Below are 15135 nucleotides of genomic sequence, written 5' to 3'. Positions count from 1 at the left end.
CTCCTATAAATCATCAAGAATTAGGACGTATTACTTCCATCTCAGATTTCCTATGGTACAGAAACGTCATAAAACATAAGTCCTGTCCGTATAGATGGGGGTGAGACAATCCTGCCAGCAAACTTGATTGAAGTAAGAAAGAGAGAGGGGAGGAGTGAAGGATTAGCCTCCCAGCCTTAGACACTCCTTACAGGGTGTCCTGCCAATTTCATGGTCTTTTCAAAAACCCACTTTTCGTCCAGCTCTTTGGAAATTGGTGTCCTTGTGGAACTCCATCCTGAAGCAAAATAAAGTGGTGGAAAGGCTGGCTTGTTTGTGAGTACTAAGTTATCCCTTGAATGGCTTCCTCTTCTCCTTCAGGCTGTGGAAAAGCCCGGAAGTTTGCATCCTCCGGTGTGCAGAATGGGGCTGGCTAGGGATGTGGAAGACAGCTGGGCTGAGGCCTTAGGCTTGCATAGAATGCTTATCGCAAGAGGTGGGAGACTTCTGCATAGGTCTGGGTGCTGGAAACCAGAACCCAGTTAGCTGAGACTGAGCAGTGCTGGATGAGGTTCAACAACAAGCTTAAGTGAAGAGAGAAAAGAAACACATCTTTACCAATGAGATTATCAAAGAGGAGCCCAGGAACTGAGGCCCCCAAAGCATCTTGTCACAGAGGACCCTAACGTCCAGGCAAAACTTGCATAAATTAATCTTAGGTTTCTTCTCCCAGCCCCCGGATACTTGAGACCTCCATCCTAGAGGAAGCCAGAAGGAAGGAAGCAAGGAAGAAATGCCAGGAAATAGCAGGCGTGACGTTCAGTACCTTCAAAGGACTTCAGTGTTTAGGAGTCTGAGGTATCGTGAAAGGGCAATTTAGACGTTTCCTTTGGTCCCACTGACAGAAAAGTCCAAGAATACTCAATTAAAGAAACTGTAGAAATTGCTTCTCTCTCTCTCTCTCTCTCTCTCTCTCTCTCTCTCTCTCTCTCTCTCTCTCTCTCTCTCTTTCTTGACTTGAGGTGTAGAGACCCTGGAACACGAATCATTTTACAAACACCCCTTAGCAGTTTTTCTCCCTTAGCAGTGAGTATATTGTGGGCAAGTCAGATTTAATTTCTAGGGATAGTGGGCATGCATGCTGGGCACAGGAAAGTCTGAGGGGTTGTTCTTAGGGTTCACATTTTGACGGTTACAGTTTTAGATCAAGCGACCTGAGAAGTATGCTGAGGACAGGTATCTCCTTTAGATTAAAGCTGTGAATATCCCGAGTCATCGCATGCAGAGAAATCGGGACTGTCATCTTTGTGCGAGCTGATTGTTTCTGAGCTTGAAACTCACCTATCATTAAAGACAGGATGGGCCATGAAGGACTCTGGGATCCTCACATCAGGTACTGCCTGGCTCAGTAGCTATACCTTTTTATTTGATCTTCGATGAAGCCCTCTTTGCTCCGATGCGTGAGTCATGGGTCTGAGGTTTTTATTAGTTCCCGTGCTGCAGCAGGGAGCAGGGGTTCATATTCTTCTTCAGCTTGTGGAAGTACAGATTTATTCCTCAATTATAGCTGTTATCTCCAAAAGAAGATGTTTCACCAGGCCAGTGCAGTCGTGAAAAGAGGTCTCCTCTCTGTGCAAGGACAGGCAGCAGGCCCCTGTATGCTGAGTTTCACGCCTAAGAAGTTGTGCACCCCTGTGTGACAACCGGGAAAACCAAGAGCTTTCAAAATGAGGGCAAGGATGGGGGTTCCATGATCAGGAGCCCTCTGACTTACAACTCAGTGTACATTTTACAACCCCTTCACCCTCTATTGCACCCATAACTTCCTAGCAAAATTGAATGTTGGCTGACCGCTCCTCCTTTACTTTGACCACAGTAGAAGGAACCAGAGTAGACAAGTTCTTAAGCATTCGTTGCTAAAGTTATCTTGGGTGATGGATCCTTTGATGGAATAAACACAGGTACTGGTGTTCTTTTACGTTTGATATTTCTGTTTTGTTTTGTGTTGTGATTTTCTTTTCTAGAGCCATGGCACCCAAGAGGCATGAGCAGGGGAAATCACTACTCTCAAGGAGAAATTTACTCGGATCTTATAAAGCTTCACATCCCTGAGTTAGTACTTTGTAAAGCACTGATCATCGGCGAGAAACGGATCTTAATAATGGCTTAATGACTGAAATCTGCTTAATTTTTTTTAAGTCTGTAAAGGGGAATAAAGCCTCTAGTATGTGGCTCTTGTGAAGACCACGAACGAGTGGAGAGAAGCACCTACTGTGGTATCTGGCACATTGCCGACACTCGTCTAAAGAGGACAAAATGCAGCTCTTTAGTCACAAAACCGAGGGTGGTGTGAACAACGGCAGACACGGCAGAAAATTATTATGAGCATAGGGTTTTAGACAAGCGTGCACAGTGCTATATTCTTGGTATGTGTCCTAGTTGAGGTTTCTGTTGCTGTGATAAAGCTATACATGACCTAAAGCGATCTTATGGTTCTCCAGTCACACTCCATCACTGATGGAAGTTGAGACAGCAGCTACAGGCAGGGACCTGGAGGCAGGAACTGAACTAAACGCATAGAGGAGTGCTGTCTGTTTGCTTGCTCCCTGTGGTTTACTCTGCTTGCTTTCTTACTCAATCCAGGGCCATATACCATGAGTGGACCACTGCCAGTGGTGAGCTGGGCCTTCCCATATCAATCATTAATCAAGACATCATTGATTAATAATCAATTAATAATCAATCATTAATCAAGAAAGTACCCCCACAAACTTTCCTACAGGCCAGTCTTAGGGAGGTGTTTTCTCAGTTAGCGTTTGCTTTTCCCAGCTATGTCTAAATTTTGTGTAAAGCTGACAGATATTACCCAGCACGGTTTCTCATTTTATTGAACAGAAAAGCATGGCTGAAGTCCTGCAACTTATAAAAAACCACTTTCTACTCATTAGACCAATTATGCTACAAGCATTTTATTCACGTTCCAACTCACTCATACAGAAATCCTCTATGGTAGGTAAACGGTATCTTGATAGCAAAGGAAATGTTGATTTCCTGCTTGAATTATCATTTCTATGAGATGTGATATGAGATGTTTTCAGTTTGGAAAAAGTAACAGGTGAAGAACAACTTTTTCCTCCAAATAAATGATATGCAAACCTTTTGCTGTTGGTGTCTGCCACTGCTTTTCAAGGACTATCTTTGGGAAAATTATCCATATTTTTGCTAGTGTTCAATTTAATTAGTATACATCTTTATGTATAATGCTGATTTGGGGTATTTGGGGGGAAATTTGGCTTTGCTTTAAATAACTCTGCTTTCTCAAGTTTTTTGTTTGTTTGGCTTTTCCTTTAAGATAGGGACTCATTCTGTAGCCCATGCTAGTCTTGAATTCATCTTCTTCCTGCCTCAGTCTTCCCAAGGCTTAAGATTACAGGCATATACTATTGTTTGTAAATACATGCCTTTCTGATGTGTATTAACTTAGAAATCAAATATACATGAAATGACAAAAAATATTATATTAATACAACCAAAATAGCCATCTTCATACTTTCAACACGGGTAGACTAATGTAATCACAGCAGGAATATATAAAATTCTATAAAAGAAATTGAATATCAGGGTCATAGTATATACTTGGTACTTGTAGATATTATCAGTTTTGCAAATTTGCATCTGTGCATATACCCACAACAGTACATGAGAGTTAGAGTTAGCTGTACTAATTTGCTGGTGTTCCAATATGAGTGTTCCAGGGCATGAAAGTGAAGTTATTATTGTTTTGAATCCCTAAACATATCAGTTTAGCTAGCCATTTTGGAGAAGCACTATGGTATATGAATGCTACTTCAGAACAGGTGCATTACTCTCCTCTTTTTCCACACAAAGAGAGCTATTTTCCTGTCAACATAGTCTCCATCTTTGTCCACACCCTCTGCCTTCAGTCAGGTTATATAGAAGTATTAGCTATAGATTCCTCATTCAAAACTTTAAGAGAAATACTTTGACATTTTGCCAACAAGCTCTTATGTTTAAACTCATATTGGTTCATTTTATGATATTAAACCAACCTTGCATTCCCACAACAAAGCCAGCTTGATTGTGAAACATTTGGTTTCCTGTATCTCACTTGCTTTTCTAAAACTTTGTGTCAAAGTCTTGTCCACCTACAAAGATTAGCATGTAACTTTTCTGTGATTATTTTTCTTCTCCAATTTTGGTGTTATTGTTAGGATTACAGTGTTCACATATAATGTTAACAAGTATTTCCTCTTTGCTCTTCACTAAGTTTTATGATGTTACTGTTGTTTCTTTAATTACTGGGAAAAATCCAGTGTAATTACAGTTGAGTCTGAAGATCTCTTTGTGGGGAGATTTTCACATTCACAGAGCCCCACCTACCTTTGCCTCTGAGTGCTGGGGTTAAAGGTGTGTGCTTTCACTCCTAGCCTTGACTTTTATTGAAATGTCATCTCCTACCTTTATGTGACAAATAGGTTTTAGTTCTTTCTAAAAATGTTTTAAGAGCAAAAAAATTCCTATTAACCATATTTTAAAACTATAGGTCAAATATATAAGATATATGGCCCAAATCATTCATAATTTGTATTTTAATTTCTTTCTTGATGATCAGTCTGTGGAAATGAATAGCTTAATTTCTAAGTATCCAGAGATGTTTTGGTTATCTGCTTTAGTGAATAATAGATTAATCTCATTTGAACTCTATCTAGCTTGAAGATTTAATTGACTTGTCTCAATGTTCTCAATAATTTTGAGACTTATTCAAAAGCTCAGCTTTCTAGAACTCCTGACAGATACACTAGAGTGTGTTGTGTGGATTTTCGTCCTTATAAAATTGTAAACATAAATTTTGGCCTTCTTGGAACTCTCAAGTTACCAAAATCTCAGCTATGGTTTTTATCTACTTAATGATCTGTAGCCTATCACCTATACTTCCATATTGGGAAATACCTTCAGAGGAAACTGATGTGAGAGTTATTCTTCCTTGTCTTAGCTTTTATTCTCTTTGTAATCATAATCACAAACTCTGTCTTTCCCCAAGCATACTGTTGTAGGCATTAGTACTGTATTTTCCTTTTCTTAATGAACACTTACTCCTTTTGCAATCTTTGGTTATATCCTGAAGTGTTGAAGACAAACAAAGTATAAAAAAAGAAGGAAGAAAATTTAGTTAACCTTGGAGTGTCTTTTTTTGGAACACTGTTGCTCAAGTCTTGGCTTTCTTTTGGTATTTGAGGAGATGACAGGGACACAAATATTTCAGCTATTTTATTTGCTCTTGGAGAAAGCATTGCTATCTGGTCCAAACAACTACATCATAGCCTAATGTAGAGACTGAACTAAACTTTATTGACTCTTTTCTGTTTTCTGGACACTATTTTAGAAGTTCCACCTGTTACCTTACTTTTTCAGAAGTAACTTGAGATGCCAAAGCTCAGAGTGGGAGAATGAAAGGGGCCCAACTAACTTGTGCTCTGAAAGGACAGAACTAAAGCACCTTTCTCTCCTCCATTCTAGGTTCTAAATGGGCCAGAACAAGATGTCTCGTACTGGTTAAAAAGTTAATGGTTATCTTCTGTTTTAATCATCTAGTACAAAATAAACATGAATTTTAACATCTAAGGACTTAGATAATAATTTAATGGAGAACAAGACACCCAAATACTAAGGAATACTATAGATCACTAAATCTCACCTTCAGATTTTGTGTTTGGGGATTTTGTTTGTGTTTTATTTGGTGTTTGAGAAAAAAATCCGTCTATGTAGCCCGGGTTGGCCTGAATATCAAAATCTTCTAGCCTCAGTTTCTTGAGATTTTAGATGGCAGGAATCCACCCCACACCTGGTGTCATAGTTGGGGGCTGGAATGCCACCATACATTCTCAGGTTAAAAGATGATTCCCTGGTGCAACAATGGGTGGATGTGGGTCTTTGGAAAAGCAGTGGCTTTCCCAGAAGCTCTAAGTATTAAAACAATGCCTTCCTCAGCTTTTTAAAAATCAGGCTCCTTGATTCTACTCTTTAAAGCTTTCTTCTTTGTGGTGTAAGGGGTAAGGACGTTAGGAAAAGACAACTGATGGTGATGTTAGCGCAACTGGTCTTACACACAGTTGTGACTTCTACCCCAAGTTACGTGTATACATTGCCCACAGCATCTGTTGGAGCTGAGCAAGTGAAAACAACCCTCTTACTGTTACCACTATTTAATCTGTGGCAGAGCTTGAAGTAAGACAGATCCGCGTGTGTTTAAAAAGAGAAAAACGCAAAGAAATGAGGGTAAAAATATATACTTAACCTAGCATATAACATTAGAGAAGAAATCGCAAGCATCTGGCACTGGGGAAAGCAGAGAAGAGGGAGGCTAAACTAATGAGAAGTGTGTGGGAACGGTCAGGGGAAGAGAGAGGTAGAGAAGTGGCTTGGGTCAGCTACAGACTTCGGGAGGCAACAAGACCAGGGAGGTTATCCAAAGCCTACATTTTGTAAATCAACACTAAAGGCAGCAAAGAGACTGATCAGCCAAATTTACCCAGAAACAAAGCATCTTGTATTTCTCCAGTAAAGGTCTTTGTCATTAGGCACACGGCCAAATCTGTGCCCCCCAAGTTAGGGATCTTGTAGAGGCCCCAAGCCAGTTTGAACCGCAGTACACATCTGATGCAAGGCAAAGAATCCAATGAATATGCAGATTCTTGAATTTTTAGAAGGAGACACCAGCATCTCTAATCCCCACCAAGTATTAGCTCTCATCCTGCAAGGGATTTCAGGGTCAGCAGTGGCCTCTCAGGAGCTCCATGTGCTATCACATGTCTATTTGTCTTAATGTTAGCATCATAGTTACATGGGGTTCGCCATCTTTAAAGCATTTCTTTTAAATGTAGAAAACTAGCAAGAATTGGGCCACTTATTATTTACTGCAGCCCCAGAGAACTTGCAGCCTGGGCCATTTGGATACCAGGGAAGAGACAGAAAAAGAGAACTAATAATTGTTGGATAAGACTGTGATAAATTACTCCCTCTTTGTTTTCTTTCTTAATCTTCCTAAGAGTCATATGTGGTCCATCTAAAATGACCTAATGATTAAGGTTTGGGTTCCTCCAAGGAGGCATCTGCACGCATACTTCACTGAGGACATTTGGCCAGGAGTCTTGACTACAGACTATATCATGTTCACACAATATAAACACACTCACATATCACACCTACATACTTTCATGGAGTTTATCTTATTCTCCCACTCTATTATTACTTAATCTTTGTCCATTTCAATTCCACCAGCATGCACTGATTCTTTTGTGTCAAGATCATGGATTTCTATATGCAACTGGTAGAACCTTTAAAATTTTTACTTTATTTTATGTGTACAGATATTTTGCCTACATACACGTCTGTGCACTATATGTATGCCGTGCTGTAGAGGCCAGAAGACAGCATCAGATTCCTGAAAATGGAGCTGTGAACCATCATATGGGTGCTGGGAATAGAACCCAGGTCTTTCAGAAGAATAGCAAGTACTCTTAACCACTGGGCCATCACCTCTCCTGCCCTAAAATTGATAGGTACTATTGATTACCTGGAGAAACTAGGGGTGTTGTTTGAAAATAAAGAAACTGAAATAATTCATTTTCTATTGGGAGAAGAGGATTCCTATGGGGAGGAGGTAATGAGTTAAGTTTTGGGCATGTTAGCCAGGCCATGGTATCACATAACCTTTAACTCCAGCAGTCAGGAGGCAGAGGCAGAAGGATCTCTGAGTGTAAGGCCAGTCTTTTCTACACAGTGAGATCCAGGACAGTCAGGGCTGTACTGAGAACCTTGTCTCAAACAAACAAATAAACAAACAAACAAGTTTCAGAGATATTAGATTTCATTTTCCTCAATGAATGCATGACAATAGCAAGGGAGATGACTGTCTTTTTATCCTCAAAGCTGGCCGTGTGATCAGCACTGAGCTAGATGGATTCCATGGGCAGTCATTTAACTTTTAAGGAAGTATGTGGTAGCAGTCATGATTAGTCTTATTGTACTAACTTTTGAGCTTGGTCCTGGTGGTGCACCCTTGTAACCAAATCACTCAGGAGGCTGAGACAGACAGACTCCCAGTGTGAGGCCAGCCTGGGCTACCTCATCTAGTCTTACTGTGACTTGTTTATGCCATGTCTGGTTGGTATTCCTGGGAGGCCTGCTGCTGTCTAAAGAGAAGCAGAGGAGTGGACACAAGGGGGGGGCTAGGAGGAGTAGAAAGAGGGGAAACGGCAGTAGGAAAGTATTGTGAGAGAAGAATAAAATAGAAAGAAAATGATGGATGTTTGATGCATCAGGAAACAAGTGCTGCTTGTGATATTGCTCAGTAGTAAGATGTACCTGAGAGGCAGAGGCAGGAGAGACAGGATAGCAAGGAGAGTTTGGGCAAGCAAGGAGCAGTTAGCCTATGAGTGTGTATGACATTGAAGAGCAATCCACTTATTATGAAGGCAGTAAAGACAATGGACACAGCTCAGGAAAACATCAGTATTTCAAAGGGAGAGCAGTTCTCCATGAACACCAAGGGAAGCCATCAGAGAATAGAGGAGCAGGAGGAATTCCTGAGTACTGCACCCTGCACTGGCAGTTACAGCAGAGGCTTCTAGTAGAGTTAGGCCTGAGAAGCACTCACTTGCATTGCCCACACGCAGATGCCTTTGACTAAAACTATCCCCATGGTATAAGCAGCCCTTGATGGTTTCAGAAGCAGATAGATACAGTGAAACTATGCTAGGTCCCCGAACATAATGACCTCACATCCTGTAGATGTGACCATTATCCTGTAGATGTGTAGAAATGACCATTATCAATTTACTGTTAGGAAGTGTGCTTTTAGTCTTAGATCCTTTTATTACTGCAAAGTTTCAAAATCTTTCAATAGGAATATTGAACAGAATTGGGGGTAAGTAGGAAACATCTACTCTTCGTGGACAGGAGGAATTTTCCTAGTTTGCCACTTAGGATTACAGGAAACAGAATTGGAGATACACAATAGGTTCTGGCATAAAAGCTTCCTAGAAATATTAAGAGATGGGAACTACCAGAATCCAGAGGGCACTTTCTTTTGCCCCTTGTTTCTCTATGAATGAATATGTACTAGATTGTCAGTCATGATCAGGCAAGCGGTTCCTCCTCTGGCATATCGGCATGTTATTTGCATGAGGGTAATACTGTGTTCTTTCTGTGTCCTGGAACCTGTGATTTGTCATGTGTGATTATCATGTCAGCAAATTAAGATGTCAGAGAGCACAACTTCTGGCTTCTAGCTTGAAGGGGGGGCTGCTTTAAGGTGGGGGACATCCTGCTAGCCAGATGAGGCAATGTTCTGCAAGCCTCTTGTACCAGGGAAACCCAGGACAATAATCACTACCAAGCTTGTATGTAGGACCACCCAATGCTGCATGGCTGCCAACCAAGCGTCCTTCTTACCCTGGTCCCGACTCTTGGCAACTCTCCTTCCTAGCTCCACTTTTGTTCCCACTGAGGCCAGGGCCAGGGTTGGGAAGTCTGGAAACGGGAATTCTTTTAGAGGGGCTAGACCAGAAAGAGTGGTTGGAAAACCACTGTCAGATAAGGAAGAGGGCTCTATAAGTTATATCATCCAAGGTTACAGACTTTTATAGATAATGATTGATGGGTAGGAGTCAAAGCTAAAGGCAAGGAAAGGCCTACACACGTTCCAACCTTCTTCCAGGGAAGTCACATTGGAAGACAAAATGATGATTAAAGAAAGGCAAAGGCAAATCCAGACCATTTCCTCTAGGGCTTTCTGAATGCTCAGGCTGGTCCAGCAGTCTTCCTGGAAGATGACCATATACTGGTAGCTACAGCTTCTCCTGGAATATTTCTGCCAGATGGCTATTCTGGAATTCTGAAAGTTCTTGGCTCCCCTGGTCATTGCAAGCTGAGCCCTGAGCCCTGAGCTCAGAGAACTTGGTTCAACATTTTCCTCCTTGCTCTACCCCAGCAGCCAACAAGCCTTCCTAAAGCCTGGATCCAGAAGAGATAAGAGACAAGAACAAAGCCCTCCCTGGCCCTGAGCTGAGTGTACTTGGTAGAGCAGTGACAGGACCGACTCCGTGGGGTCTGGGCACACCTTCTCCTGCCCAAGCACACTTTCTGTCAGCGCTGATGTAAATGCTATTTGACACTCCTTACTTTTCTTCCTGGGGCTATTCTACGTTTTTTTTTTTTTTAATTGCAATCCACAAATCACAAGTGCCATGTGTAAACACAATCAGGATACAGATTCAATGCAGTTGAAATTGCTGAGAGAGAGAGAGAGAGAGAGAGAGAGAGAGAGAGAGAGAGAAAGGGAAGGAAGGGAAAGAAAAGACAATAAAAGACCAGACTCAGAAACACCTGAAAAGGCTTGGAGTGATAGGGTGAGGGTTACCTAGAGGCTTCAGAGGGGATTCTCACAGTCCAGCCAATCCTTACCCCTGACTGCAGGGGTCATAGTTTAAGTTTCCCTGCCAGACAAAGGGGCTTATTGCACGCAGCTGAAGCCCAGGAGACATTCTAGGAAGAATAAAAGGTTCTAGGACTCTTTTGATCTAGCACACCCTCTAAGAATTCTCAACATTATTGTGGGATGGTCTTAACTGTCTCCTTTGCTCTCTCCAGGCACAAATGATACAGGTTTCTGTGAATTATAGAGGACCAGAGCACATTCTGTGCCTACAGATTTCAAAAGAGACCCTTCTAGTATACCTCTCCTTGCCACAGGATAGGAGCAACTGGGGGGGGGAGGGGAGGTCAGCAAGTGGTGTAATTGGTTGGATCTGACCTTTAGGAAAATACCACACATTTGAATTTGCTATATGCTATATTTGTAACTACCTAAACAAATTTGCTACACAGATATTTAAAAATGTATCCAAAGTTCCTATAGAAACCATTCGTACCCTAGTTGCAAGTGATTGATAAGCATGGGTAACCAGCGGGTGATTTTCAAAATGTGCCTGCATCCTGGAGAAAAGGTCAAATAGAAGGAAAGGCACCTAATGGTATGTCTGGGGATGGTCTACGATATCTTTTCCTCATCCATCCTCTGGATGCACACAGAAGTGAGGCTACTTCTCAGAAGTGATACCCAGGGTGCTAGACGTCCTGGCCTTAGGAAGCTAGAAAGATTAGCGCTCCGGAGACACCAGTGGAAATATGCCACTTTAGCCTGTCTGTTGAGTCGCTTCCATTCCAGGCGCTTTAGGCTCTAGGAGTCTCACCGTTGGCGTCTCCTAAAGCACCTCGGGATACACAAATTCCCACTATGTCCGGCCCACCCATGGGCAAGTCCCCAGCGCAAGAACCAGCTCTCCTGGCCCAGGCGCTGGCCAGCAGACAAACCTTCGCGGCTCAGTGCCTGGGCTGCAGAGCAGGAGGGACCGGCGCGCATTGACCGGGCTGGGGGCTGCGGGCTGCCGGTCGGGGGCACGGCAGGAGTGGCTGGAGGGAGGCAAGGGGTGGAAAAAGGAGGGGGCAGCGGGTGAACTAATGATGAAAAAGTCTCCTCCATCCTGGCTCCTTAATTAAATGCATGGAAAGAACCGAGGCGCGCACATCTGGTTTCAATCTTCAACCCTTTGATGGCATCAAATGTTCTTTTCCCAGATCAGGGCTGGAAGTTCTGGGCTAACTATGGCCGTTTGGAGCCCAGAAACCGTTTATACACACTGGGACCCTTCCTCCTTTTCAATTCAGCCTCCTAGCTGTAGGAGGAGGGGAAATCTAGCAATCAAGGGAGTGAGGGGAAATGTATGAATGTGTGTGTTTAAAGGACATAAAATGCCACAAATAAGCACTCAGTATTTTACTTACTGGCCATATAGTAACTCATTCCTAATGAGACTATTAAAGCTGTTACCAGATTCCAACAGGTCATGAAAACACCGTCCAGCACTTCTCTGTCCTCTGTCAAGACTGGTCATAGACTTCGACCCAGGCTTCCTCGGTCTCTGTGTCTGCCAGGACCTCACCCGCCTGGACCCAGATTAGCACAGAGCCTACCCCCCAGCTTCTCCCGCTCCCCCAGCTCTTTCAGCCCTAGTGCTCCTGTCTGCTCCGATATTGGGCAGCCTCGGCTAGGCGCGTCAGAAATTAGAACATTGGCAAGGGTAGGGGAAATGATTAGGATGGACTTTCCTCCGGTTTGATAAATAATTTTCTACTGTCTGAAGCCTGGGGATTTCTGGTGGCAGCGAAAGTCCCGAATCCATTCGAAGCTGAAGACTTCTGGATCTCCCCAAGCCGTCTTTAGACCGCAGAGAGCCTGCCGTTATTATCGCTCTAGTTCTTTTATTACATTATTTAATAGGCTGTCTCTACAGAGCCAAACGAGCTTTAATAGGCTTGCTCTTTTTTGCCTCTCAGTCTCAGACTCTCCCTGCGCTCTGTCCGCCAAAACAAAACTGCAGGAAAAGTTGCTGGGGGCGGCGCAGCCGCAGATTTGACTGTTAGAGATGTGCATCTTTTCCTTTTTTTCTTTTTTCTTTTTTCTTTTTTCTTTTTCGTAACAAGTTTGTTCTCAGCCGTTATCAAAACAAGCAAATGAGATTTTCCAACAGGATCTCAAACAAATCGGGAGGAGTTAATGCTGAAACAAAATAGTCAGCCCGGTTTTAAAGTGACTGCGGGTTTCGGGCTCTTTTCTGTCTGTGGTACTACTGCAAGGGAATGATAATTAGACCTTTATTTTAAAAATCCAAAGGGGCTCTCTCCTTAGCTTCCCTCCCTTAGCCCTCCCTCCTTCCTCTCTCCCTTCCCTCTTGCTCCCTCCCTCTCCCCTTCTCTCCGGCTCTGATGTTGGCAAAGGGGTTTTCTTAATCAGACTGTTTTTTCGGTCCGAGGAAAAGGAGGTAGGAGATTGTGATGGAGAAAGGGGGTCTGTAAAACGTCAGGCGCCGCACAAAGGCTTTGCCACGTAATTACAGGCTCCTATTAAGTGGAGATCTGCCCTCCCAGGGGTCTCCAATTTTCTTGTATTCCCTACAAAGCCTCCTCTCCATGCCAGTCTGTGCCTTTTGAAGTGCCAGAGAGCTTCTTGATCCAACTGAGAAGGGAAAAGGAGCTGCGCACGGAGAAGGGGGAGAGCGCGGAGGGAAGGGGGACGCGCCACTCTTCTGCAGACTCTTGAAGCCCCACTTCTTTATTTCTTATTTTTTCCCTCCTTACGAAGAGTAAAGTGAGAATCCTGCTCTCTAATACATCTGCAAGACATCACTCTCCTGAAATTCTAGTCACTCCCGAGAATCCACAGGAGTGCAGAGAGGGGGAACGCGCTTTCTTGAAGACATTTTAAAGCTGGAACAAGCCTCCTTCTGTTGGTGCTTGAACTCTTGCCGGGGAATAACTTTTTTAACCTCTTTCTCTACTTTTTTTTTAAAAACCCACTTTGATTCTTCTCTCCACCCCTTCATCTCTCTTCTGTTTGCCTAACTCCCCCGCCCTGTTGGCCTCCCCTTTCCTCTCTCCCCCTTATTATTATTTTTAGTGTCTGCGTGTAGACGCTTTTTGAGAATTGGAAGGGATTTTTTTTTCTTTTTGATTTAAGCTTAGGGTGTTTGTTTGTTTGTTTGGTTTGATTTTTAAACTTTTTTGGTGTGGATTATCTCTCTGGACCACGCCGGACTTGGCTTCAGCGAAGCAACCGAAGCTGCGAGAAAAAGTTACTTGTGCTGAAAGTTCTGCACTTCAGAAGGGGGTTCTCTCTCTCTCTCTCTCTCTCTCTCTCTCTCTCTCTCTCTCTCTCTCTCTCCTCCACTCCCCCCTCTTTCTTCCCCACTCGGCTCCTCTCCCCCCTCACGCCCACAGCGTTTGGTGTTGATTCGAGCGGGAAGAGGGGGGTGGGTGGGATTGGAGGGAAGACCATGACCTCCAGCTACGGGCACGTTCTGGAGCGGCAACCGGCTCTGGGCGGCCGCTTGGACAGCCCTGGCAACCTCGACACCCTGCAGGCGAAAAAGAACTTCTCCGTCAGTCACCTGCTAGACCTGGAGGAGGCCGGGGACATGGTGGCGGCACAGGCGGACGAAAGCGTGGGCGAGGCGGGCCGGAGCCTGCTGGAGTCACCGGGACTGACCAGTGGCAGCGACACCCCTCAGCAGGACAGTGAGTGAGGGGCGCTTGCTCCGGGGAGTGTGTACTGGGGACAGCGGGTGGAGGCCCGTGAAGGGCGGCGGGGACCGTGTTCCAGGCTTCGGTTTCGGGGAGATGAGGCTTAGCTAAGAACTTAAGAGACCTGGGGAAAAGTGACTGGTCGCTAATCGCAGAAAGACCGATGAGAAAACGAGGGCTCCCCCAAGGGTGTAAGCCAAGCAGACTCTGGAGAGAAGCCCGGAGGCCCAGGGACGCTGGGAGGCCAGGCGATCCAACGCAGGGACTCTACGGCCACCACTGTCTTTAGCCGCTGGGGCTGCATCACGGGTTCGGGCGGGAGCGGCGGCCAGAAGTCCCGCAGGCGGGGCGCCCAAGCCTGGGTAGGAGCGGTCTGGCCAGAGCACAGACCATACAGCCACCTCGCTTAGCGAAAACAGCAAAGATGCAGGGCCCACTTGGGAGCGTGTCTTCCCTGGGGTTGAGGGGAAAGCACCGTGCTCCGAGGAACGTGGAAGACAAGACTAAGGTCCCACACTCTATGTGCGTGCGAGCCAAGCCTGGAAAAGGCCGAGGGCAGAGCGGGGATGCGCAGGCTTGGTCTCTGACTCCTGCTGTCATCTTTACCTGTGTTTGAGACAGGGCTAAACGCCCACCTGTTAAGGCAAATCTTGATGGAGCTGGGAGAATATTCTTTAGAAGCAAAATCAGAGTCTGCCTGGATTGACCTAGCACTATCTTTGCACTGGGGAATCGCGGGTTGCAGGCCCAAGTCCTTGTGCAGCACGGCGGCCTGTTGGCCCCTAGACCTCCAGAAAAGTCTACATAAAAGCCGCTGTCACTGTCGACATCACCCCTCGAAATGTTAATTTCAGAGTTATTAACTCCACCTATCGAAAAAGACTGACTGCAAGTGTATGTCGTGGTCCCTTAGTATGTAACACACTTGTCACCTACCTGGCTCATCCTCTAGTCAGAGGCACAGAGAAGTTGCAGCGGTCTGGACTCCCGCAGAAC

At 44.5% G+C, this 15135-nt stretch overlaps 1 protein-coding gene across 2 annotated transcripts in view; it reads left to right on the top strand.

The window, feature by feature from the left end:
- Positions 1-12893: 12893 nt before the first annotated feature.
- Positions 12894-15135, top strand: part of Prrx1 (paired related homeobox 1) — a 65681-nt gene continuing 63439 nt past the window's right edge. For both annotated transcript variants that reach the window (XM_032915168.1, XM_032915169.1), the window contains exon 1: positions 12894-14133. In XM_032915168.1, the coding sequence (XP_032771059.1) occupies positions 13893-14133 (241 nt within the window). In that variant the 5' untranslated portion in view covers positions 12894-13892. The remainder of the gene's footprint in view (positions 14134-15135) is intronic.

The sequence above is a fragment of the Rattus rattus genome, chromosome 10 (genome assembly GCF_011064425.1).
Source record: "Rattus rattus isolate New Zealand chromosome 10, Rrattus_CSIRO_v1, whole genome shotgun sequence".
Classification (NCBI taxonomy): Eukaryota; Metazoa; Chordata; class Mammalia; order Rodentia; family Muridae; genus Rattus; species Rattus rattus.
The sequence above is the reverse complement of the archived record's forward strand: the minus strand, read 5'-3'. Positions and strand labels throughout refer to the sequence as shown.